Source organism: Marmota flaviventris, unplaced genomic scaffold (assembly GCF_047511675.1).
Source record: "Marmota flaviventris isolate mMarFla1 unplaced genomic scaffold, mMarFla1.hap1 Scaffold_44, whole genome shotgun sequence".
NCBI classification, from domain to species: domain Eukaryota; kingdom Metazoa; phylum Chordata; class Mammalia; order Rodentia; family Sciuridae; genus Marmota; species Marmota flaviventris.
Genome location: NW_027288268.1, coordinates 1,931,270 through 1,957,886, shown reverse-complemented (window position 1 = coordinate 1,957,886; position 26,617 = coordinate 1,931,270). Strand labels below are relative to the sequence as shown.

Here is a 26,617-nt window from a genome sequence, read left to right as displayed (position 1 = left end):
GGGGGGAGTGCCCCTCTGCCCTGGGTGCACTGGGGAGCTCCCCCCAACACCCAGGTTAGAGGGGCCTCCCCCCTGGAGAAGGGAGTACCCCTCTTCGCTGGGTGTGCTGGGGAGCTCCCCACATCACTCAGGTTAGAGGGGCCTCCCCCCTGGAGGGGGCAGTGCCCCTCTGCACTGGATGCCATGGGGAGCTCCCCCGACACCCAGGTTGGAGGGGCCTCACCCCTGGAAGAGGGAGTGCCATCTATCCTGGGTGCGGAGAGGGGATCTCCCCCCCCCCCCCCCACACACACATTCAGGTTAGAGGGCCCTTGCCCCTGGAGGGGGGAGTGCCCTCTCCCCTGGGTGCGGAGGGATGAGATTCCCCCAAAACCAAGGTTAGAGGGGCCTCCCCCCTGGAGGGGGGAGAGCCCTGTACCCTGGGTGCAGAGGGGGGTTAGCTCCCCCCCAACACCCAGGTTAGAGGGGCCTTCCCCTTGGAGTCAGGACAGCCCTCTCCAGTGGGTGCAGAGGGGGAGCTGCCCCCACACACCCAGGTTAGTGGGGCATTCCCTCCGGAGGCGGGAATGCCCTCTACTTGGGTGTGGAGGTGAAGCTCCCACCCCCAGGACACCCAGGTCAGAGGGGCCTCCCTCCCGGAAGGGGAAGTGCCCTCTACCCTAGGTGCTGGGTGGGTGGTGGGAGCTACCATCAACCTGGACACCCAGCTTGGAGGGGCCTCCCCCACAGGGGGGAGTGCCCTCTCCCCTGGGTGTGGAGGTGGGGATCTCCCCCCCAACACCCAGGTTAGAGGGGCCTGGAATCTGGAGGGGGGCGTGCCCTCTTCACTGGGTGTGGAGGGGGGGAGCTCACCCCCCATACCCAGGTTAGAGGAGCCTACCCCCTGGAGGGGGGAGAGCCCTCTCCCCTGGGTGCAGAGGGGGAAAGCTCACCCCCACACACCCAGGTTAGAGGGGCCACTCCCCCCTGGATGGGGGAGTGCCCCCTCCCCTGGGTGCTGAGGGGGAGCTTCACCCCCACACACCCAGGTTAGAGGGGCCTCTCCCCTTGAGTCCCTAGAGCCCTCTTCCCTGGGTGTGGAGGGGAGCTTCCCCCACACACACACACCCCCAGGTTAGTGGGGAATTCCCCCCCAGAGGGGGGAGTGCCCTCTCCCCTGGGTGTGGGGGGAGCTCCCCCCACAAACCGAGGTTAGAGGGGCCTCCGCCCAGGAGGGAATGCCCTCTCTCCTGGGTGCTGAGGTGGAGCTCCCACTCCCCTCACACCCAGGTTGGAGAGGCCCTCCCCCCCTAGAGGGGAGTGCCCTCTCCCCTAGGTGCAGAGTGGGGGCAGGAGCTCCCCCCCCACCCCTACACCCAGGTTGGTGAAGCCTCCCCCGCGGAGGAGGTAGTGCCCTCTCCCCTGGGTGCAGGGTGGCGGGGAGCTCACCCCCCAACTCCGACACCCAGCTTCCAGGGGCCTCCCCCCAGAGGGTAAAGGTTAGGGTTAGAGTGGGGAGTGCCCCTCTGCTCTCGGTGCGCTGGGGAACTCCCCCGACACCCAGGTTAGAGGGTCATCTCCACTGGAGGTGGGTGTGCCCCTCACCCTTTGGTATGCTGGAGAGCTCTTCCTGACACCCAGGTTAGAGAGGCCGCATCCTTGGAGGGAGCAGTGCTCTCCATGCTGGGTGCGCTGGGGAGCTCCCCTGGACACCCAGGTTAGAGGGGCCTAGCCCCTGGAGGAGGGAGTGCCCTCTATCCTGGGTGCAGAGGGGGGATCTCTCCCCCACACCCAGGTTAGATGGGCCTTGCCCCTGTAGGGGGGAGGGCCCTCTCCCCTGGGTGCGGGGAGGATGAGGAGGGTGCTCCCCCCACCCCGAAATCCAGGTCCCAGGGGCCTCCCCCCTGGAAGGGGGAGTGCCCTCTCCCTTGGGTATGGGGTGGGGGGTGGAGCTCCCCACTCCTCACCCCGACACCCAGGTCCCAGGGGCCTCCCCCGGGAAAGGGGGAGTGCCCTCTCCCCTGGGTGCGAGGGGTTGGTGGAGTTCTCGCCGCCACCCCGACACCCAGGTCCCAAGGGCCTCCCCCGGAGGGGAGAGTGCCCTCTCCCCTGGGTGCGGCAGGGAGCTTCCCCCTTCACCCAGACACCCAGGTCCCAGGGCGCCGCGGAGGAATTAGGGCCTGGAAGGCAGTCAACCACGACGGGCTGTCCTCTCAGGTACTGTGCTGTCCCTGGGCCTGAGGATGGCAGGCTGGGCGTGGCAGCAGCAAGTGTCAGGGGAGCCATAGTAGCCACAGCACAAAAGAGGCTGCAGGGCGCTGGGAGCCTTCCTGGCCCATGTTCCTCAGCTCGCACGGGAGGGACGGGAAGGTGCTGGGTTGCTGCTGGTTGGAGCTGCGAGGCCCACCGGGCTTTCCCTTGTTCCTCCTGCAGGCAGAGCTTCAGGCTGAGGCTCCTTGCTGGGAAGAGGCACCCTTCATGCTTAGTAGCAGGAGTCAGGGGGACTCAGGCTGGGCAGGTGGGACGGGCCCTGACCTGAGAGGGGGGCCCCTCCTCAGCCTTCTTCTGAAGTCCTGAGGCAGACTCTGGGGCAGATCTCCAGCTCCTCCCCATGGTTGGCAGTGGCCCCTGAGGGGACTTATACAGGTGAGGCTTTTGGCCCAGTGTGGGCTGGGGAGTCCATGGATGTGAGGAATTCACTCTGCTGGAGGGACACAGGTTCCAGAGGGCAGGAAACTTTTCTTCCCCCTGTATTTTCTAAAGATGTGTTTGTTGAAATATAATTGACGTATAATAGACCTCACATATTTAGGAGTGTGCAGTTTGGTAAATTTGATATATGTATATACCCATGATTTATTTTGCCACAATCATAGTGATCCCCTCTCTTATTATCCCAAACATTCCTCCAGACCTTTCCTAATGCCTTGCTAACCCCCCACTCCCCTGCCACCCACCCCAAAGCAACCACTGGTCTCTTCTCTGTTGCCATACATTATTTTGTATTTTCTAGTGCTTTACCTAAATAAAAGCCTACAGCATGCAGACATTGTGTGTAACTTCTGTAACTTCACATGATAATTATGATATTTTTCCAAGTTGGCCAGCACCACACTCCACATGGTGGGGGTGGGAGCTGTGCTGATGGCTATGTTTCCTGGAGGGGCCACAGTCTTCTGTCCCAAGGTAGTGAGAACCTGTGTGGCCCCTCCACCATCATTTGCACCTGTGGGTTCCCAGGTGGTTTTCAGAGCCCTGATAGCCTCATTCTTGGTGGCAGGTGTTTTAATAAGGTGCCCTGCATTGCAGTCCCCCCAGTCGAAAGCTACATCATGGTTTTGTAGCTGGAAAAGCCCAGGATCAACCTGAGTGGAGTCCACTGATTTGCCTGAACTGCTTCTAAATTTCAGAGCTCTTAGGGTTTTTCCTGTTCCCTGAGCTTGGAATCATCAGCACAATCACATGAGAAGTGTAGCTCCTGGGGGGTGAATCTGAAGACCCCAGGGTAACAGCCGCTCTACTTGGGGAGGCCTCCTTCCCTTCCTGGACACTCCTTACTGCCGCTGATGTACCCTCCTTCTTTCCCTCTGAGGTTTTGGGAGATCCTGTTCCTGAGAGGGCTTCTTACTTGCCTGGTGTCATCATGCTCTTTGGAAACCAATTCAGGGTCTTTCCATCTTTCCCTGACTGATCTGTGGCTCTGAGATATGTCTTTCGGCTCACTCCATAGGAGGACAGTGTTCCTGCTGTTGTTGCCCAGGATTTGTGCAGTGCTCTCATTTGTTTGTTTGCTTTGTATATTTCACACTGGGATCAAACCCAGGGCCGTGTGTGTGCTAAGGACATGCTCTACCACTGAGCCACACTCTCAGTAGCACCCAGTTCTTGAATTTGACTCTCCCTTAACTCTCTTGCTTTCCTGAAAAGGGGTTTGTGAGCCTGAGCCTGAGTTGGGTGTCCATTAGGTATGACCAGCTTTGGTGGGCCCCACAGGCTCAGTGACATCTGGTTGGGCCATTTCTGCAGTTCAAGAGTCCCTGCTATCTGAGGCGGTTGCATATGGAGGAGTGAGAGGAACCAAACCCAGAGTAGGAGAACCTGGAGGTGGACACAGCTCACCTGCAGCAGATGGACATTGAAGTGAACCCCTCTGACCTGAGCATGTTTTTCACAGGTGAGAGGCCAGAGCCAGCTGGAGGCCACGTGGCTCCCAACATCTGCAAACTTGTGGAGAGGCAGCATTGTTGCACAATGTCCCCCTTCTGAACAAGAAGAGGACATGTGGCACTAATTTACAAAGGACTAGCATATGCCCCTACAATGCCAAGCATGCTGTTTCCTCAATTGGAAAACCACATGCATTTGGTCTGCTGGCTCAGCAACCCAGGTGCCTATCTTTAGCCACTGGGGCCCTGGCTCTGGCCCCACCCAGCTTCCTAACTTGAGCCACCTGGTACTCTTCTTAACCCTGCAGGTGTGGCACCATGGCCAGCTACCAAAAGCTTTTGTAACTCCTGTGCTACTGGAACTGACATACCTGGCAGTTCATTGACCAACTGGTAGTTCAACTGACCATCTGTTAGTTCATTCTCATCTGTTCTGAGCTAAATGGCTGCTACCTCAGCAATGAACTTAAGGAGGAGGTGTGCATAGGGCTCCTACCCAGAAGAGCCAGCTGTGGTGGTGACAGAGGGCCCTGTCTCTTGGCCCTGATGTTTGTAGACACACATTAGCACACTCATCATGGCAAATGAGGCTTACCCCAGGAGTGGTGGCCTTCTTCAGCCTGGCCTGCTCTGGTTAGACCTGTGCAGTCTGTACTGACAGATTGGGCTGCTGCTCCATTCCACCATCTGCTGCATTCTGAGTGAGAGCCCTTGAGGAACCCTGGAGGGAGGTGATAGAGAACAAGTGTCAGGGAATGCCGCAGGAAGGGACAAGGTTGTTACTAAAGTTTTCACACATGAGACACAAGGATGCTCTTCTATAAAGAACAGCAGCTGGTTAACTAAAGGATCCTTGTAGTGGTGTCAGGTCACTGGCTCTGTTGGCAGTGAAGTTGGGTCCTTGGACTGATTCATTGACCCACCGCACACAGGGCTAACACTGCCCCAGCTTGCAGTGGTCACTGTCAGACCACAGCAGGGAGAGCACCACCCTGCTCTGAAGCCTTCATCAGCATCTTCTGTGGCTTTGTCATTGCTCAAGGGCTCTGTGGTCTGGGGAATTGGATCCAGGGTTGTTATTAGCAACTGACCATCTGTACAATAAAAGGAAATAAAAGATTTTGAATTGTGTAATCTTTCCAGTTTCTAGGTTTTGCGGTAAGGAAGGGGAAACATCTAAACCATCCACTTCCCAAGTGACTAGGACCTAAGGTTGCTTTGCCACTCTGCTCTCATGGATAGATTATTTTATAAAATTAACTATAAAGGAATTATGAGAAAAGTGCTATTTCTTGGACATGGAACAACATCAGATTTACAGTGGTTTCTAAGTGCTTACAAGTGGTTTTATTTGTTTTGTTTTTGTTTGTTTGTTTGTTGTTATTAGAAAAGTGCTGAACTGGGGATGTGGCTCAAGTGGTAGCGTGCTCGCCTGGCATGCGTGCGGCCCGGGTTTGATCCTCAGCACCACATACAAACAAAGGTGTTGTGTCCGCCGAAAACTAAAAAATAAATATTAAAAAAATCCTCTCTCTCTCTCTCTCTCTCTCTCTCTCTCTCTCTTTAAAAAAATAAAAAAATAAAAAAAATAAAAAAATAGAAAAGTGCTGTTTCTTGGACATGGAACAACATCAGATTTACAATGGTTTCTAACTTCTTACAAGTGTTTTTTTGTTTGTTTGTTTTTTTCTGGTCACTGACACATGCACCATTTTCTTACAGCAGGGCCCAGGGGCTACTCAGACTAGCATTGTTCACAGCTGCTGCTGCCCCATTTCTCCTCTTGGAAACAGTCAGGATGCTTATCCCTAGTGATCCTTTCTTCCTGTCCACTACAGGTGAACATGATCCATGCTGCCAATCCTGTGGAACATGCCAGCCACATGGCTGCCCAACCACAGTTTCTTCACCCTAAGCAATGCTTTTTTGTTTACCTGTCAGGCCACAAGCTGCTCAGTCCTCAGTCATTTACAGGAAGGACTTGGGAGGCACCTAGGTGCAAACACTAAGCATCACACAGAGCTTAGGCAGATATCCCTGCCGCACCTGGCTGGGAGCACGGAAGCACCATTCCCACTCCCCATCACACACAAGGAAATGATTGCCTGCCCACAGCCACAGTGACGGAGCAATTTGTGACCACGCAAAGCTCTTCCTGGCGCTTTCTAGTCTCTGAGGTTCAGGTGGAGTGTGCCAACCAAGGATAGCCAATGACAGGTGGGAAGCCTCAATCTGGATGACCTCTCTGCAGCCCTGTTTGTACTTTTTTCTCCCTTGACAGTCATCCTGAATCCTGCCACCATGGTGATTGTTGTTTGCATCTACTTCCTGGTGTTGATGATCATCCTGGGGGTGTTTCATATCTGGGCTGCACATCATTGAACCTCATGGGACCAGGACATGGGGAAGGAGAATGAAATGGATGGCAATGACTCTGCCTTGACCATCACCATGAACTCCAAAAGGAGGTAGGAGCAGACAAGGCCCCAGGCTGCAGAGTACTGTAGGCCAGGCCCCTCCATGTCCATGGGCCTCCACCTTATAACCACACAACTTGGTGAGCTAGGATCCTCAAATCCAAGGGGGTAATCTGAGGCTCAGTGAGGCCTTACTGAAGTTCATACAACCTAGTAAGTGTAAGTGCAGAGATGAGCTGGCTTCAGGCTGGTGCTCCTCCCACTCCATGCAGTGACAGTGCTCCAAGGAGGGAACTGAGCAGCCCCATCCAGGAGCTCTCTGCATGCTTGGACTCCATGAAGAGGCCACTTCCAGTGAGGCCTAGGCCACTGTCCCTGGACAGTCTCCCTCATAGGTAGACATCTCCCTTCTGCTGCTGCTCCTGGATGGTGTACACAGGGTGACTTGGCCATGACCTGGACTCGCTCCTCCCTCTCTTTGCAGATCTACCAGGACCAGCACAGTGGTAAGGAGGAGGAGGAGGAGGAGGAAGAGCAGTGTGAGGCTGGAGAGGAGGAGGAGGAAGACATCACTATCGACCAGTGGGAGAGCTGTGAGCAGAAGGAGGGTGGCCCTGGGGACAGCCAGAATTTCAGCCAGCATCAGCAGCTGGAGTGGGAATGCTCCACACTCAGCTACTAAGTGCAATCTGAACTCATGCATCCCCACCTCAGAATGTCTGCTACCTGTCTCCCAGCCAGCGGGTCCTCCTTGTACAAAATCTCTTCAGCCAGCCGGTCTGAAGACCCCCATTGCTGATTATCCTCCCATGCCCAGTGTGTGGGACTGTAGGCTCCCACCATCTGCCCACCCCTGCTGGATCTCTTTTTCCCAAAAGCCAGAAGCTGACTCTTCCTCCCTGCCACATCATGCCAGCTCAGGGTCTGCAGCACTCCAGGCTCCTGCCATCCAGTGAGTTGCCCACCTCTTGCACCTCCAGAAAAGTTGCAGTGACTAGACTAGATGACAAAGAGTAAAAATTGGTACTCATTTTTTATTTTCTTTTTGAAGGTCTTTATTTATTTTTTCCAAACTAGTGCTTTTACAAGTGGAAGAATGGGGTTAATATGTAGATGATCAACTGACTTTTTAATGCTTTGTAAATACATTGGAATTCTCTGTGTCCTTTGTGCTAATGTACTCAGAACTAGGATGCGAAGTGCAGTGACCCTGTTTCTGTTCCCTCTCCCTCGGGAAACTAGGAGGGGAGGCCTACTCACTCTGGTCTAGGCATGAGGCTATGTAGGATTTGGTGTGCTGTTTGGGACCAGAGTAGTGGTTTGTGTTTGAAGTCTGGAAATGGGTCTTCGTCTTTGGGGTTCTGCACACTTCTAGCGTCATGTTTGGGATGGGAGCTGTGGGGTCCCTGGCTTCTCATGCACTCCTCTCAGGACCAGAAGATTCCTTTTCTGTCACCCAGGCTTTGTGTTCCTGTACTGAGGCTTCGTAAATGTCCATTTTCCTGCTGGTGAAGTTCTCTACAGTTCATTGAGACTGAAAGCTGTGGTGCAGATCCCTTGACCACTTGGTTTTGGAGATAGCAGTGGTTTCCTGAGGGATCTGCACTCATAATAGAAGAAGGCAGAGTGCTACAATGTTCCAAAACAGTCTGCATCTACCCCACCCCAGCCCCTGTGGGTTGCTCCTGCAGAATGCCCCTGCATTGGGGTCAGATCCTCACTCCAGTAGCCAGGAGTCCTGCTGCTCTGATCCATGGGAAGGTCAAGGAGAGAAAGAATTTGGGGCTAGAGCCACAAAGAACTTTGCTCTTCATGTACATGTCAGATGCTAGACTGTAAAGCTGGGGGTCATCCTGCACACTGCCCCTGTGTCCTCACTGCCAGTCTTAAGGATGGCTGTGCTGTTGTGTGGCTGCCCATCCACATGCAGTCTGTGTAGATGCTTTCTAGACAATGGTAGAAGCTAACAGAGCGGGATGTCCTCATATGGTTTGTAGTGCCTTGGTGTTCCTGCCCAAATGCATGTATTGATGCTAGGTGGGAAAGTGTGTACACTACAGTAAAGTTCTGGTTCTAACTCCAGCTGGAGTGATGCCTGTTTACTGCCTTCTTTAAACCTTGTTTTCCCTTGATTTCTTTTTGAGCCAAGAACATAAGACCATAGAAAGGCTTTAATTTCTTTCCACTTGCCTTTCTGCCTTGTGACAAAAGACTGCAGACTCAACCCACATCAGTGATATTTAACTTGCAACATGAAATGATTGAAAACAAATAGAAGCTGTTCTCTCTGGGCAACAGACCATACACCAAGAAATCGCTGAGGTTGTGCAATGTCTGTAGCCCATGCCTTGAAGCATAATACATAGACATGTGTGTGGTTTTTCCTATTATAAAGGAGGCAGGTGGCCTGATTAAATTCAGCATTTATTTGGGAACAAAAGTGTCATCTCTGGCTACCGCAGATGAGACGGGTGATCTGGTGACACAACAGCTATTGAAAATGCAGAGAGCTGGCATCTGGAATTCCTTTTAAGCTGTGCACCTCTGCTGCTGAGGGCCAGAGTCTGCTGGCTCTGCCAAGTCTTGGGAGTCACCTGAGAGATCATCAGTGAGCCCAGAAGGTCCTGAGTGAGCTAACTGTGCATCAGGATTACCAGGGGCTTCTTCATATTTTTTTGTTTACACTGCTAGAGATAAAACCCAGGGCCTCATGCATACTCAGCACATGGTCTAAGACTGGGCTCTGGCCCCAGCCCACTATGGGTTTCTAAAAGCCCAAGTCCTGGATGCTTCACTACTTCGGGCTTCAGAAAGGTGAAAGAGGCACAGGAACCTGCAGTAGGGACAGTTTCTCTTGTGTAGCCCTTTCGGATTACTGAGGCTAAGCTTGGACTATCTCAGAGTAAGTGCCCTCAGAGAGAAAGACCCCGCCTCACATGGCCCAAGATTATTCCCAGATGGTTCCTCAAAGGTGAGCCCTGGGGGGACATCAAGCCCCATCCCTCCCTTAAACCTGCCAGAGCAGGCAGCCTATTCACACATCACCACACAGAACCCCTCTGACCTTTCACCCTGACCAGGAGGAGCTCTGCCAAGCTCATTTTTTATACTATACATAGGGGAGGAAGGCTCCTCTGCAGCTGTAGAGGTTCAGTAAATAGAGTGGTATTATTTTCTTACCTGAAGGTGAAAAAGGAGAGGGCATCCTCTACCTCAGAGTCACTTTAGCAGTGAAGAAAAAGCATCCCTGTGTCTACAGGATACCCTGGCTTCTCTGGGATCTGCCCAGGACTTGGTCAATGGAGAACATGAAGGGCGGGCCACACAGGTGGCAGAAGGTGATCTGGGAATTGAGGTGTCCTAAGTGGACAGTAGGCCAAGTAAGTGCTAGGAGGGGAGCCTGGGAAACAAGGCTTCCCCAAGAGGAGGTCAGACTTTGCTGGGCAAGATCCACCAACTGGAAGACCTGTAATGCCCATCCCAATACAAGAGCAAGGTACAACCTCAAGGTGCAAAACTCACAGTGCTTGGACACAGTGCAGCACCCCTCCTCTGCACGAGGGTGCATTTGCATTTATGGTGTTTTGTTCTTTTTGTTATTTTTCACTTGTAGATGGACAAATACCTTTATTTTTAATTTATTTTTATGTGGTGCTGAAGATTGAAACCAGCGCCTCACACGTGCGAGGCAAGCACTCTACTCCTGAGCTTACAACCACAGCCCTGGCTGTTTGGTTCTTTATTATAGTTTTTTTTATATGACAGCAGAATATATTACAATTCTTATTACACAAATAGAGCACAATTTTTCATATCTCTTGTTGTATACAAAATATATTTACACCAATTTGTGTCTTTGTACATCTACTTTGGATAATAATGTCCATCACGTTCCCCCATCATCTTTAAACATTTCCTGTCTGTCTAAATAACTAGTGTAAACAAAAGGCAATTGTGTTGTTCTTTCCCATGAGGTGTAGTTCAGGTGTAGGCCCCATCTAGGACAACCAAGGGTAGCTGTCCTCAGAACAGGTTTGTCAGCCTGTGGCGGCTCAGAGGTGGCCACTATTGCCGGTTGTCTTTGGTCAGGTTGTGTGCCAGCCAGTTCACTTTGGTCTTCCAGCTCTCCCTCAGGGCTTCATTGAACTTAAGCTGGAAGTGCTTCAGCCCCTCCTCCTCCGTCTTCCCCAGTGCCAGAGTGTCCTGGGACAGAATCATCACAACTGCATCAACATTCAGGGGTCCTGACCCTGGTGCATCTGCAATCCCTTCTGCCTCCCTGTACTCCTGCCCCCTCAGGTTGTTGACATTCCTTCCTAAAAGAACTGCAAGCAGATGGTCAGGTGGCCTCACCTTAGCTGAGAGAAGGGCAGGAGAAGCTTTAGGGAATGCACCCCCTCCCACTCTGCCTCTCACCAACTGAAAAGACAGGAATGGAAAGTGTCTTGCAAACCTACAAGACACTATATCTCATGCATGAAAGACACTGAGGACACATGGGATGACCAAACAAGATCACAGTTCACCTTCAACTGGGCAGGACTAGGCCCAGGGAGTGCAACATTCTGGCCACTTCCCACCATACTGCACTGCTGGGCCTGGGACGGCATGAGGGCCCCCATCTGTGAGGTGAATCTCCTAGGTCCCTGAGCTGTTCGGGCAAGATGCACTCTGACCAGGATGAGCTCATTTTTTATACTATACATAGGGGAGGCAGGCTCCTCCACAGCTGTAGAGGTTCAGGCAGGCCTTGGGAAGTGTATGGTGGACCCTAGCCTCTAGTCTGGTGTGGCCCTGTGCTCGCATACCTTCAAGTACTGGATGTCTTTGGAGGAGCTGAGCTCAGGCAGGCCTGCTGCCCGCATCAGAGCAAAGAGTTGGAGGAAGAGGAGCCCATGGCGCCGCAGAATGCAGTAGGCCTGTTCACAGTAGCATCGAAACCTGCAGAGGAGGAGGACATAGATAAAGCCCTGGGTCCTCCCTGCCACCCCCAGCCCCAAACAAGCAAGGGTTCTGCATGCAGCCAGCACCTGCCCTGAGTGTCTGCCCCTGGTCTGGTTATGGGTGTACCCAGATCCTCTAACCAATGCCCCTGCCTGGGCCTGCCTCCTACACCTCCCATGGACCTCCTGTTTGCACTGCCCAACAGGGTACTCTGGGGTTGAGGTGCACCTGCAGAGAAGGCAGCACCCCCAGGATGGAGGCAGGAGTTAGTCTGAGGGCTATGTCCCCATCCCTGCCCCTGGCTGGACACTGTCCCCTCACTGGGGCCCTGGGCAACCTCACCTTTCAAACTTCTCATTATTACTAGTCTTGCCCTGCTGAATCACGTGGACAAAGTCATGGGTGAGGATGAATGGGACTCGCTCACGGTTGATTCCAAACTTGGTCTTGAAATTCCCCAGAAAGTGGCCAAAGTCAATATGAAATAGCTGAGGGGAATGAAGTGCAGCTACTGAATAGGCTTCACAAAGAGAGGTTCTGTTTAGAGGAAGTCAGCAGGACTTGGGGCACTCTTCTGGGAGCTGTGGGCAGGGCAGAAAGGCCCCTGGGCCAGGCATGTAGGACAAGCTCACTGGGCAGCTGAACACAGTGCCCCTTACCTGTCCATTCTCACGGATCATGATGTTGTCACTGTGCCGGTCACCGATGCCCAGCACATATGTGGCCACACAGTAGCCGGCACAAGAGAGGGTGAAGTCTTCAATGGCTCTATCCAGGGCTTCTCTGGGTGGGGAAGATTGAAAACCAGGGCTCCTTATATTTTCCCTCCTCTTGAATCTGGCCATGTGTTAATCAACAAGGAGGGCATTATTCTGGAGCATAGGTCACCATGCCCACCTTGAAATTGCCCGCTTCTTCCACACAATACCATGCAGAGAAGCCAAGGTCTATGTGTTAGATGAAGAGAGGCTGCATAAAGAGGCACAACTGACAGCCAAGTCCCTAGGTGTGTGGCTGGGCCCTTGGTAGACGCTCTGGGCCCAGGCAATATCACAGATGCTAGCCATAGCACCAGCTATTTCAAACCACAGCAGAAACACTCAGCAGAACCCACTCAAGCTACATATTTGTGACTAAACACGGTGGTGGTTTTAACACCCAAAGAGTTGAGTAGCATAACACAGTCATGAAAAATGGACACCTGGGAACAGTGACCTTCTCTGTCCTGCCCCAAATCAGATGTGGGCCAGTGCTCAGATGAGCCAAGCAGCCATGGAAACTGTCACAGGCCTTCCCTCACCTTTCACTCTATCGAGCCTCTCCCAGGAATAAGAAAGCCTACCCAGGGTTCTTGGCCTTGAGCCAGTTGAGCAGGGCATCCCTGTTGAAGGCAGCTATGGCAGCCAGGTTGCTCTGGTTCAGCTGGATGTTGGCAATGGTGTCCGAGTGCTGCACCGCCTCAATGAGGCCCATGCAGTCACCAGTGGGAAGGCAGCCGTAGGGGGTCATCCTAGCACATGAGAGGAGGCACAGGCAGACACTGTGGTTAAGGACATTCTCTGGGGCTACTGGAACCCCCAGGAAATTGAGGCACCCAACAGAACCAGAGGGGACACTGCTCAAGTTCCTGAGGATGCGAGAGGGGGTGTGGGGCCCTGGGGAAGGTGCCTCAGAGACACACAACTGGCACCCAATATGCAGAGCACACCTTGGCTGGGCTCATGTTTTCTCTGAAGAGAATGAGTCAGCGGGCTTGGAAGAAGGTGGCACAGCTCCCCAAGGGGTAGGAAGCCCGGAAATAGGAGCTGAGCACCAGGAATGGCCTTACCCAAACCCCTCCAGCTGCCCTACCCCTCTTATGAGAAGAGCCCCTCTCACAGCCAACATGGAGGTGTCAGTTTAGACCAGGAACTCCTCCAGAGGCACAGGCTCTGAGGCCTGTTACAGATCCAAACAAACAGGTGATGGACAGAGGCCCCACCTTAGGTCCAGGCCCTCCCGCTTCCACAGGGCGTCCATGAGCTGGATCATCTGCAGAGTCAGCATGTCCTGGCGGAGATCTGGAAGGGCAGGAGTTTCTAGTGGGTTATACACCCTGCAAGGCTCAGAGTATCTGAGCTCTGTCTTCTCAGGGAACCCCCTGGGGCCCTACCACAGAACAGTATGGGCCTAGGTAAGAAGGCCAAGGCCTCAGCATGTCCCCTGCCCAGCCTGGCTCACCATCCCCGTTCTTAAAGATGATGCCAACGCTGTCACCACTGCCTGCCTGCTCACTGCTGTACATGATCCACAGGGGTTTCATCTTGGAGTCCATGAAGGTGCACCTTTCCACACTGCAGGCAGAGGGCAGTGTTGGCCTGGGCGGTTGGGGGCTCAGGGTGGGGGAGGGGGCTTAGGGCCTGGCTCCAGGTGGGGCTAGGCTTGGGGCTCACCAGACTTCTGCCAGCATCGTGCTGGGGTCCAATGGGGACTGCAAGTGTGAAAGGGCTTCTAGGTAAGTATCCTGGCGCATGTACAAGTGCATCAGCTCCTTAGTTTGGGGCTTGGTGGTCTTCTGGGAGCTCACTTTCACAAAGTCGCTCAGGGCCTTCAGCTTGCTCAGTGCTTCTGCCTGGTGGGCAGAATGGAGTAGCAGCAGTGCACATGAGCCTGAGCCAGAACCAGGAGTATGACTGTGAAGGGGCCTGGAAGGGGAGCCCGCCTCAGGCACAGGCACTCTGAGCCTCACCTGCTTCATCAGCACCTTCATGTGGTGGGTGCTGCCCCTGAAGTAGGCCTCCATGATGAGGCCGAAACGCAAGGCCACGGACGGCACATGCATCTCAGAGCTGGAGGGAGAAGATGGGGCTGAGAATGGCCAGGAGTGGCACATAGACCCTCCCCAGCCCAGTAAACATGAGGTCAGCAGGCCAGGAGACCCTCATCCCCCATGGCCTTTCTAGGTTCCCAAGGAATCAGCAGGGGTGCATCCAGCTACCGAAGATGCCAGAAGAGGAAGTGGCCAATCTTTCGGTTGGCCAAAGCCCGGTCCAACAAGAACTGGGTCAGTTCACAGTCCAGGTAGGACTTGTACTTGAGGACCTGCACCAGCTGCAGCAAGCACTGGAAAAGCTCATCGTCGCTGTAGGGGAGGAAGGCTGGTTGAGTCTGGGGTTCTGAAACTCAGGACAGAGGTCTCCAGCTGGCAGGTGACTGGAAAGAGGGTGAGGCCAGCCTGGGCTCATCTCCACCCAGCACCCACTTCCAGGTTGCCAGGGCAAGCTGTCTTAGTGAGGAGCTGGCAGCCCGTGGGCCTCAGTGCCCAGCTGGGACTCACGTCAGTTTCCGCAGGGACCTGATGGCAAAGGAGCCCACGTGGCAGTCGGGGAAGCTGAAGTCCAGCAGCTCCAGGGCATTCAGGACAGGAAGCTCAGGCCAGGAGCACAGCAGGTAGAGCATCTGGAGGACGCTTTGCAGTCAGGTGGTGGGCGGCCCACTGCTATCTCTCTACTCCAGCTGTGCCCCTGGTGCCCCTCTCCACCCACCTGGGCCACATCCTCGTGCTTGTTCCACTTGGTCACGAGCAGCAGGTGGGCCAGAGCCTCTGGGAAGTGCTCCTGCACTTCATGCCGCATCTTCCACACCAGGTCCTTCTCATGCTCATAGAGCTCTCCTGACCCCCGCTGATCCAGGATTCCCTGCAGCTGCAGCTTCTAAGGGGCACAGGCAGAGTGAGGCCTCCAGCCCAGCACCTGGCTCCATGCCCCACCAGCACCCCAGCTCACCTCCTCCTTGGTGGTAGGCCCACGCTCCCCGTGACGTCCCAGCTCTAGGATCTGCAACAAGTGTACCTGCTGTGAGCTCCCCAGGCCTGGGCCAGCACTGGCAGGGCTCTAGGCAGGGTGTCTGCACCTCAGCACTACTGCCAACCACTCTTGCTGGTGAGAGCCCTCCTGCACACTGCAGGGCATTCAGTAGCATCTCCAGGCTCAGCCTGCCACAGGCCAGTATCACCTCTCCCATTGGCTGTGACAGCAAAATGTCATCAGACATCACCAACATCCCCTGGTGGGCCACATAGCTACTGGAAGGCCTCAAATCAGCATGATGACCCAGCCCCCAGCAATGGGCAAGGCCTGGGGTGGCCAGGGACCCCCTCTGAGGACCTCCAGGAAAGCTCCTGGTTAGCGCTCAGCTTCCAGGAAGGACCTCACTGACCTTCTCCAGGGCAGGGTAGTACACAGGGTGAGGGGCCACCTCGGGCAGGTAGATGACCAGGGTGACAGCACTCTCTGTGTTGGGATTGCTATGCACAGTACCCATGGGGTTCAGCAGGTCTCCTTTCTCATCTGAAGGCAGGGAGAGATGTAGTTGTAGGGGAACCAGATCTGGATGTCTCACCCTCCAAGAGCCTCTCCCTGCTGGGCCTGGGTCCACCTGGGACAGAGGGCCACATGTAGAGGCAGAGCTCCCCAGTCTTGAGCTGGTCCTTGTAGTCAAACAGCATGAGGTTGGCCCAGGCGATTGGGCAGTCCTGGAGAAGGATACTACAGATCAGAGTGAGCCTCTTCTTGTTCATATGCAGAATGGAACCAGTCTCCAGGCCAACCAGGAGAGAAGATCCAGACTGCATGGAAGGTCTCCAAGTTAGACCCAGGAGGAGGGGAAGGACCCGGTATCTCTTTCCTGTCAGAATTTCAGTAATTAAGGCAGCAAGATCCCTTCCTGGCTGCCTGCATCTTCACACCCAGCATCCAGAGACACTTCAGTAAGCCCACCAGTCCCATAGCTGGCCCAGGTCAAGGGGCAAGTCACATCCTGGGTCTAGTGACTTGGGGCCCAGCCACACTCTCCCCAGGCAGCCACTAACTCATCATTTCTGTCCCCCAGAGAACACTGTCCTTCCACCAAGGGGGCTGCCTCCAGGACCCCTAAGGACCACAGGTCTGGGCTAGATATTTCAAGTCAGGCAACTCATGAGCTGTTACTCAGGCAGCACAGGAAGCCAGACTAAGGAGCCAGACTAGGGCGGGCAGAAAGACTGGGGTCCCCAGGCTCTCCCAGGACCCCTGTCCTCAGGGTGCCTGCCTGTGGGAGCAGGATGGCAAGAGGCCCCAGAGAGGGGTTTCACTGGGTGTCTGAGGCCTGGGCCTCTCCCAGTCAGCCCAACCCACCACCTTCTTGGACTTTTTCTTGCTGGAGCGCGCCTTCTTGGCCTTCTCCATCACCGCATAGAGTGCAAAGCAGAGCCGGGCCATGCGCGGCAGGTCACAGATGTTGATGTCAAACTCCAGATGCTGCTTCCACATGGGCTCTGAGCACACGCTCACCTCCAAGCTGGACATCGTCTTGCACAGCATCTCATTGCCATGGAAGAGCCCGGCCTGCACCACCAGCTGGGGAAGGGATACAGGGCATGGGTGAGGGAGTGAAGGCCCCACCCCATCTAAAGTTCCAATCCTCTCCTTGAAGGTCCCCATTTACACAGGGGTCCAAATCTACTTCTTGCATTGAGAGTGGTCCAGCAGAGTGTAGACTGGCAGCTCAGTGGTACAGGTGTCTTGGGGCATTGGTACCCCAGGCTGTACTGGGGCAATCCAGTCTCAGTACACTTGACTCTGTGGGTCAACTCAGAACCTCAGTTTCCTCATCAGAGTTCAGAAGTTCCAGGGTCCCTTCTGCTTCTAACAGCTCTGGCTACCTTCATGCCTAGCATCTAATGAGCCCCATATGGCTCGTAATACTGCCTGACCAGTCTCCAGTGCACCTGTTCCAGTTCCAACCTGCCAGCCCATCCCCAGAGCTGCTCCCACCCAATCCTCCCCCACTCCTGCAGATGCACCCCCCTTCCCAGATTGTAAAGTAATGCCAAAAAAAGAGACCCAGACAAGACATGCTATGCTCTGTGGACCCAGACAGGCATCACCTCCCAGAAGTGGGACAATAAATCCACCTCTGCAGGTGGTTCTGAGTGCAGAGGAGCCATGAAAGTGCTTTTTGAAGAGACAACAGGGCACTGTTCCAAAAGCCCATGGGGGCTCAGCTTCCAGGGGGAACCATGTGCAGTGTCCTCCAGACTCTGGGCACCCCTGGATGGGTAACCCCTGGAAGCACCTCAGCCCAGCTACAGCCAGCTTCTATGGTGCCTTACACATCTCTGACTGGGCCTCCTACTTCAATGGGCTGTGCCTGATTCCACAAGCTCCATCAAAGTCAAATACCCACAAGTTGCTTGGCCCAGGTTTCCATTAATTGGCCTCCATGGCCTGCTGGCCTGCTCCCCTCCCCTCTTATTGTTTGGATGTGGCTTACAGCCAATCCAGGCAGAGATAATGAGTAATGTGTCCAGGTGACTTTTGTGTGACACCCTCCCACTCTTCTTTCTCTGCTGCCCATCCAGGCCACAGCACACCCTGTTTGTGCAAAAAAAAACACCTGTCCCCTTACCTGGTACCCGAGCCCCTACCTTCATCTGCTCATCAGCATTGATTTTGCTGCCCTGGATCAACTCAATGCAGAAAGGCTGCCCCAGCGACCACAGGGACACAGAGGAGGGCTAGAGAGGAGAGGAGCAGGGCTTAAATCCCAGCTCATTCCCCTGGCTGCTGAAAGGCTGGGGAGAGGGGGAGAGGGTCACAACTTGGTGGCAAGGTTCAGAAACTTGTCACCAACACCATCCTTTACCAATCTGCCACACAGGGGCCCAGGGGCCCCAGTCCCCCTGAGATCTGCAGAGAAGTAGGCAATCTGGGATTGCAGTAGCTCAGATAGGACCCCACCCTGGGTGTCAGCTCAAGGCCCTGACTCTCCAAAAGGACTGCACCATCCAAAGTCCCCTGGATCAACGCCTAGCCCTGGTGCTGCCCAAGAGGCTCTAGGATTGGCCAAAAGGAGGGAGGAAGAGAAAGAGGGTAAGAGAGGGGAGGACACCATCTCACCTTCTTCATGGGAATGGGGGGCGGTTTGGTGTGTGGTTTCTGGACCTGAGGGGCTGGTTTGCTCTGCTCATCCCGCATGGCAAGGATGGAGGAGGAATGCACCATGGTCAGGTGGGGAGTCAGCCCACTGTGCAGGCAGCTGCATATGTACTGAGATGAGAGTGTAAAGTTGAACTGTCAATGGGTGGCATATCCATTCACTGGAACCAAGAGAGACCCACAGTCCGGCTCTCCCACTCCTATGCTGGCCCCTTCTAGAGTGGTAGGGATCCCAGAGTGCAGAGGGCTCCTTGCAGGCCTCACCTTGAACTGACAGAGCAGGTAGCTGCCATAGAGGTACTCATGCCGCCCATTCACCTGCAGCACATAGTCCTCAGGCTGCTCCATTGTGAGGTGTTGGTACACCTTGGCCTTCTTCTGGAGGGCGCAGGCCATCAGCGCTAGGGGCACATCCTTGGTGGACACCTGGATGATGAAGCTCTCCTGTGGGGAGGAGGGAGGGTTGGCATGCTGCTCTCAGGCCCATGGGCTTCTGGGGAAAAGGGGCAAGGCCACCTGCCTGCCTTTATTGTGTATCCCCAAGTGTGAGCCCCACAAGGGCAGGGCCTGGGTCATTCACCGGTGAAAGTAACAGCAGACACCCAGGAAATACTTGTCCAGTGAATTAAGGGACCAATTCAGCCTTGGTGAGCTTACCTGGTGGGATGCTTGACTACACCCCTTGCATGCCTGCATACCTGGCAAATGCTGTGTGATGCCAGTGAGAGAAGAGAAATTTGGGGGCCTGGGACACTGGAGTGTTTTATCAGTGGAAGGTCCCCATGGGCACAGCAGCCCATGTGCCGCAGGTGGGGCAGCCTCCCTAGGACATGGGCTATGGGCTCACCCTGCTGCCCTCAAATTTGACATTGACCAGCAGGTCTGGGTTGGAGATTTGAGAGGTGTTGCTGTCCCCCCAGCTCCTGGTGGAGGGCTCCAGGTGAAGGGGAAAACTGTATTGCAACCAGGCCTCCCAGCCCAGCTGCTGCCGGCGGGCAGCCGCCTCCTCGCTGAACTGGCGCATCTTAGTGCGGAAGTCATTCACTTCTGGGTCTTGCAGGCAGTCAAACTCGTGGAGTCCTGTAGGGCAGGAGCAGGCTCAGTGCAGGTGCATGTGGCACCAGCCACCCAGGTGTGCCCTACCTTGCCGAGGCGGGGGCTAATCTGTGAGCCCTACCTTTGCCGATGAGGAGGCTGATCTGTGAGTTGATGAGCTTCTCCATGCGGTCACCCTGGCGGGTCACCAGGCGCAGCATGGGCAGGAAGGGCCGGACATCACACAGCCGCTGCTGCTCATCCTCTAGCTCCTGCTGCTCTGCGGTCTGGTTGACACAGGTGAACACGTAGGCCTCAGGGTCACTGAGCATGTAGAAGAGGGGCTCATTCTGGGCTTGGTCCCACAGCATCTGGGAGGAATGGTTATGGTCAGCCTTGCTGGCCATGACAGCTGCTGGGAGGCAGGCAGAGGCCTCTAGTCTGGGGATCCCACTCTGCATGAGCCACATAGAGGGCAAAGGGAGACCCCAAGCATCGCTTCCTAGGACCCCTTTGGCCCTTGGGACCAACCAGCTAGTCAGCAAGCTTCCTGTCCCTGTGCTCTGTGAAGGACTTGATGTGTGGAGATTGGGGACTGAGCAGCCACACCCGCCTCAGACACATTATCTAGGGCTGCTTTCACCCCACCAAGTTGATGGTGGCCTTGAGCCGTGGCAGAGCTGAACCACTGTGACACATAATACGTAGCCCACAAAGCTTCATATCAATAAAAATATGAAGAAATCAAAACCACAATGAAGTGAGAGATGGGACCCCAGGGACAAGTCTGCTACTGTAGTGTTTCAACTTTAGGCACATTGTTTGAAATTCTGTAAGCACATCAAGTGAACCATATAATGATGTTTACAGGAACTAGAATATGAACAAGATGTTACTGTGGTCACTCAGAAAAACAAGTCATGAAAGTTCATAATCAGAATTTAGTTAGAATGTAGTTAGATAACAGGAAATGGCTAAGGTAGTGCCTGTGGCTGTCTTCTATGGCAGGATCACAGGCAGGTCTCTTCCTTTTCATTCTTATTTTCCAAAATTTTATGGGCCATTATTATTATTGAATTCAGGGACACTCAACTACAGAGCCATACCCTCAGCCCTTTTGCCTATTTTATTTAGTGACAGGGTCTCACTTAATTGCTTCGAATCTCACTGCGTTGTTGAGGCTGGCTTTGAACTTGCAATCCTCCCGTCTCAGCCACCAGAACATTTGGGGACACACCCAGCTACTTTTGAAGTAGAAAAATTTAAGAAAGGATGGAAGGAAGGCAGAGAGAAATCTTCCAGGACATTAAAAAAGTCCCTCAAGTGTGGTCCATTGCTTCTATCATTTTTTTTTTCCTGTTCTCAATAATAGCTTTTAAAATTGTGAAATAAATTCTTGCCCTCGGGCAGTCCAAGGCATGACCCATTAAACCCGAGTTTGTAAGTGGCACAAGGCCATTGAAAGCCACAGGACAGCATCTACCAAAGCAGATGTTCATTGCTTTGACTCAGTAATTCATCCTGAAATTTATTCAATGAACCTGAGGACCCTTTCCAAGGATGATGGGCACTATGTTGGCAACAGTTTTAAAGACAAATTCCTGCAAGGCCCTTATGTGGCTGGGAGCAGACTGTGGTCACTAAAGTGACAGACAGCATAATGTGAGTCAAACTTTCAAAGTTCCATTCCAGCACTGGAGGCTTAAGGGCAACTGAGGCTAGTAGCTGGCCCTCTGGTAACTAGGGAGTGGAACACATTGCCATAGGGTAAGCTGAATTCGGATAGTAAGTGGAGGTTAACCACACATTTTATACAAGTTCTTGACATTGTATATCTTTCAAAATTTACATCTGAGGTTCTCAAGTGTGAGGAACAATGCCTCTGTCTTTCTGAGCTCCCAGGGCTCCCAGGAGACCAGGCAGTACCTGCTTGATGGTGCTGAGGTTGGCATTGCGGGACACAGGGAAGCTCAGGTAGATCCCTGTGGGCAGAAGGAAGTCAACCACCACACTCTGATTCTTCTCCTCCTCGGTCCAGAATTCCATGGGACAGTCAATCCCCAGGGGCATTCTGCTTTGTTATTTCTCTGTGGCTACGAGACATGTAAAGGAAGCAAAGGCAGAGAGTCCTTTGAGAATAGTGTATGGGTGCCTTGGGCAGTGTGAAGCTCAGGGCTGAGGGCTCTCAGGTGGGCCCATGGTGTTCTCCTCCCACAGGGCCCCCACTGCCCAGGTAGCTGCTGCTCCTACTGCCCCAGATAACTGTCTGCACTCGGCTGCCTCTCACCCTGGTGGACACATCTGCCTCCCTCACCGTGGGCCCAGAACCATAGACCAAATAATTTTCCTCTGGAAAGTATGCATCAGGGAGACGCTACCATCATGGCCACCAGCTAGCAAGGACAGATGGCAGTGTGCCTGGGTGTACAACTCAGGATTCGCGAAAGGCCAAAGGCTATAACTGGACAAAATTTGTATTTTTATTTTTTGCACTGGGAATTTAAACCAGGGACACTCTAACACTGAACTACATCCCCCATCCTTTTTATTGATTTTTTCCTCCACAGGGATAGAACCCAGGGGAATGAAACTACTGAGCCGCATCCCCAGCCTATGTTTGTATTTATTTAGACACAAGGTTTCCATGAGGCATTTAGGGCCTTGATAAGTTTCTGAAACTCTCTTTGAACTTGAAATCCTCCTGTCTCAGCTTCCTAAGCAATTGGAGTAACCGGTGTGCACCCCAGTGTGTGTGTATTTGTGTGTGTGTGTGTGTGTGTGTGTGTGTGTGTGTAAGATTTGGTGAGATATATTGATTGAACTGAGCCCCCAACCTGCCTCCACCACATACATAACAAAACATTACAGAGAAATTTTGTCTTCCATACACTCCAGAACCAGGTCAGCCCCTCATTTCCCTCACCCCCAGCTTCCCCTCCAGGTCACCACCATCTGGAATCTGTTTATCTATAGCCTCCATCAGTGTTTTTACTACTAATTTGTATCCACAAAGAAGTCCTAATATTTTTGAATGCCTTCAACCTTCCTAAACTAGTGAATCTTCTGCAACCTGCTTTGGCCACACAATTTATGTTCCTTAGATCCATCCACATGGATGAATACATGTAGCAGTAGTACATTCATTTTAACTCCTGCAAGGTATTTCACTGTATAAAGAAAGCACCATATATTTGCCCTGATCATGGTGATAAACTGTGAAGGTTTGTTTCTATTTTCTTTAGTTGTTACAAAAAATGCTACAATGTATATTCCTATACTGGGTTCCTAGCCTGCACCTGGGAGCAGAGAGGAGGCTGGTCCAAGAGCAGTAAGTGAACCTCATGTTTGCTGTCAAGGACAAATATTCAAATTAAAAGGGAAAAGACAGGTAAAATTAAGGACAGAATGCATTTTATTTAGTCCAATGTATCCAAATTATCATCATGTTGACATGAAATCAACACAGGAAAAAATACTAGAGATATTCCAACTATTTTTAGTATTGAGCCTTTGAAATCTTTTGTATAGTTTATGCTTATTTCATTGCCAGTTTTTCTTTTTCTTTTTGTTTTCTGCCATTTCCCTTTCAGATTTTAATCAGAAATAACTGGCCTTGGATGGTGGTTTAGCTCAGTGCCAGAGCACTTACCTAACATGTTCAAGGCCCTGGGTTCTATCCCCAGCCCAACCTAAACAAATACCACAAGAACTATTTTGTCTACTCAAAATTTTCACGCTATTTACAGGTTAAAAATATTCACCAACCCAATTTTTTCCAAACAAATAAAGCTTTTCTGATAAAGACCAGGTATCAATTTCTAAATTTCAATTAATGTAAATTAAATAAACTGTGTTTTTTTTTTGGAGGGGGGGGATGGAGGTGCAATTCTGAGGATGGCACCCAGGGCTTTTTGCGTGTGAAACAATTGCTCTACTACTGAGCTGCCTCCCAAACAAACAGAATGTTTTGAAGTTCATTCCTCAACTGTGCACTATCTACATGTCAAGTGACCAAGAGTCCCATATAGTGAAACCTATGATAGGTATAAATCCATCATTCACTTGCTCAAGTACCCCCATGTTTTCCTCAAGGTGGTGCTGCCCATCGTGAGCTCATGCTTGATCTCCAAATTACCCTCAGCATTTACTATTGTCAAACTTACTCATTTTTGCCAATCTGATGGGTATGAAATTGGCTTACTTTGCTTAAATTGCTTCTCGCTGATAATTCACAAAATGTTTAGTTTCTGCAGAAAGCCTACTTATAACCTTGGCATGGGTCCTGTGGGGTTACTTATCTTATTCTTGTTAGTTTATAGAATCTATATATTCTACATTCTATTCCTTTGTGGATTAAATGAAGTGGAAATGTTTTCTTCGTACTCTGAGTCATCTTTTCTCTTTGTATATGATCACTTTTTGGTGAAGAGAAGTTTTTATTATTAATGCAATAAAATATATCAATGTTTTTGGAGGAGGTCACTCAGTATTAGAGATAATTAGCATGCACAAGACCCTGGGTTCCATCCCCAGCACTACAAAAAAAGGAAAGCAATCCCATGAAACTTCCCTACCTACTGTAACATCACAGTCTCCTGTATTTAAATGACTTTTGAAAGTAGTTGAAAGGACATTTAGTTTTTGTTTGTTTTGAGAGAGTGCTTCACTATGTTGCCCAGGTTGAATGCAATCTTGCGATCCTCCTGCCTCAGCCTCCTGAGTAGTGGGGATGACAAGCATGTGTAGTGGTACCCAGCTATAGACATGTTTAATCTAAGAGTGATATTCTCTGGTGGCAGTGCCGGCTGGGGCCAGGCATCCTTAGTGGGATGCGCAAGTGTCTTGGAGCAGTGTGATTCACACATTGCCTTGTCATCCCAGGGCACTGCTGCTGGCAGATGATTCCTTGGATTGTGAAACCACATCCTATTTGAGGTTCCTCTTTCTTAGAATGGCCAGGCCAAACCCTTCCTTTATTATTCAAAACCTGGGGGACGATCAGGAATCCTGGAGAATATGTCTATGATGCCATATGTTCTTTGGCCAAGTGGGGAAGTCAGTGGGACACACTGGGTCAACTAATCTGGTGAGGCCAAGATGAGCACACAAGGGAAGCCCTACCAGGAGCTCTGAACAAAAGGCCTGGGTTCTGAGAAAATGCACTCCTGCTCCCCTGCCCTCAACACACTGGAAGTGAAGTCTTCAACCACACTTCCCCAGCTAGGTGGCAGGGAAATAATTCCACAGAAAGTGAAAAAGTGGAAGACCCATGAAGGCTTGTGCAGGATAGAGAGTGAACAGGAGACAGGACAGGAGAAAGCCAGATCTCCTTCCCTCTCTCTGTTCCCAGGACTCAGAATTCATCAGCCCAAAAGCCTCAACCCTCTGCTCTGGACAAAGCCTAGACCCATCACTCTCCCTCTCATAGATGTCAGCAAATTCAGGGACTTCAGAACTGTGCAAGAATGCAAACTGATATAACCACATTGGAACACTCTCTGGCAGAATCTATGAAAGGTGAACACACCTGTGCCCTGCACCAACACATCCACTCCTCAACAGATGGGCCCAGAGACACGTGAGAGTGACTGTGACATCACTGCTTGTGACAGCCCTGACAAACTCACATCAGCAGTAGGGTGGGGAAATAAACTGCGGTTATTCTTTCCAAGTATAATGTTATATCACAGGGAGGATGAATAATCTGCAAAGGCACACACAATGCCACAATGTAAATGAATTTCATAGACAGAAGGGTGAACAAAAGGATCCTGGAACCAAAACCATGTGCTCATGATTTCAAGCACATGGAGAATGACAAGGGAGAACCGCTCATATATGTTGGCAGCAGAGTCACCCCAGCTTGAGGGCCTGGGGGGCTTCTGGGTGTTGAAATAATTTAGTTTTTCTATCTGGAGACTTTTCACAAGTGCCTCACACATTGGTTCACATGGTTCAGATGGGCTGACTTCACTCCTAGCCACTAAGATGGCATGAGACACAGGCCCAGCCAATCAGAAGTCAGAGTTTCCCTCAACTGTGGGTCAGATGGGACACAGGAATGGAACTCAGGCCCAACCCATCCCTGGATGTCACCTCCCTGGCTCCAATAATCCCAGGAAGGGCATGTGAATATCAAGTCCATTGACTAGGTTTCAATGTCCAAACTTCCTTCTGGAGTAGCAGAAAAGATATACTATTGACATGAAGCTTCTAGGAACTGTCCACTGCCCTTAGGGGCAGAAACCGAGAAGAGACCCACGTAGGAAAGCAGAACTCCAAATGGAAATGGAGAACACAAGCATGGGCATGAGGATGTCACTGAGTCCCTGGACCTGCCCATGTCTGTAGCTTGTCCCTTCTTCCTTTCCTGTCTCACTCTCTCTTCTCTCCAGAGAAGTTTCAGTTGGGTTTTCTGCCACTTGCCGTATCTTTCCATGAGTGCAGCCACATTTCCTTTATGGAAGTTTCTAGTGTCTAGAAAGTCTTTTTCTGGGAAGGTGCCCTGCCCCTGTGAGCCAACCTGTGTCCTCTGTACTGCCATCTAGAGGCAAACAGGCAATCCGCCTGACCACTGGCACTGATGGAAGACCTCATCTAGAGCATCTGGTTAGCTCAGAATTCAAACTTTGCCCAAAGTGTCTGGAAACAGTTTCATAATGAGAACAGGGAAAGGTAGTGGCAATGTGTGGCTGGAGAGAGGCCTCTAGGGACAAATTGTAGAAGAATGTTTCAGGTACCAAGCTCCTGCAGAGTCTAAAAGTGTGCCACAACACCTCCCTAGTCCCCAGAAAACTTTCTTGCTGGCCGCATCGCTGAGTTTGCTGCCAGCCCTCATGGCATTTGTCAATGTAAGCCACGTTCTTTACACCTGTCCAGGAACAATTGCCTGATTTATGAATTCAAGAACTCATGGTTATCTTTAATAGCTTCATCTCATAACTTGCATTCATGCATTACTGGGTTTTTTATTTTATATGTATCACTCAGTCTTGGATACATTCCTTAATTCCACTAGTAAGTATGAAGCCTGATTAAGTGCTAGGGATTGCAGGAGGAGCTGGGATTAGGGTGGTGATGGCCCTGAGAGAGCTCACACTCCACAGGGAGACACTGGTCC

At 52.1% G+C, this 26,617-nt stretch overlaps 1 protein-coding gene across 3 annotated transcripts; it reads right to left on the bottom strand.

Annotated features, from left to right (window-relative positions):
- Positions 1 to 10,627: 10,627 nt before the first annotated feature.
- LOC139704186 (phosphatidylinositol 4,5-bisphosphate 3-kinase catalytic subunit delta isoform-like) lies at positions 10,628 to 21,567 on the bottom strand. Of its 3 annotated transcripts, none has more exons than XM_071607242.1 (22): positions 21,424 to 21,567; positions 19,640 to 19,868; positions 19,310 to 19,542; positions 18,727 to 18,906; positions 18,424 to 18,573; positions 17,952 to 18,041; positions 16,660 to 16,881; positions 15,923 to 16,019; positions 15,704 to 15,834; positions 15,271 to 15,321; positions 15,031 to 15,198; positions 14,823 to 14,944; positions 14,484 to 14,627; positions 14,235 to 14,334; positions 13,939 to 14,117; positions 13,727 to 13,839; positions 13,488 to 13,566; positions 12,849 to 13,016; positions 12,166 to 12,289; positions 11,849 to 11,994; positions 11,371 to 11,503; positions 10,628 to 10,765 (listed from the first exon to the last, which is right to left on the bottom strand). In XM_071607242.1, exons 1-22 carry the CDS (start codon positions 21,565 to 21,567, stop codon positions 10,628 to 10,630), a joined length of 3,141 nt encoding a protein of 1,046 aa, XP_071463343.1. The 3 variants fall into 3 exon arrangements, with proteins under 3 accessions (XP_071463343.1, XP_071463344.1, XP_071463345.1); XM_071607243.1 differs by having other exon boundaries at positions 15,031 to 15,195; XM_071607244.1 differs by having other exon boundaries at positions 18,424 to 18,486.
- Positions 21,568 to 26,617: the final 5,050 nt, after the last annotated feature.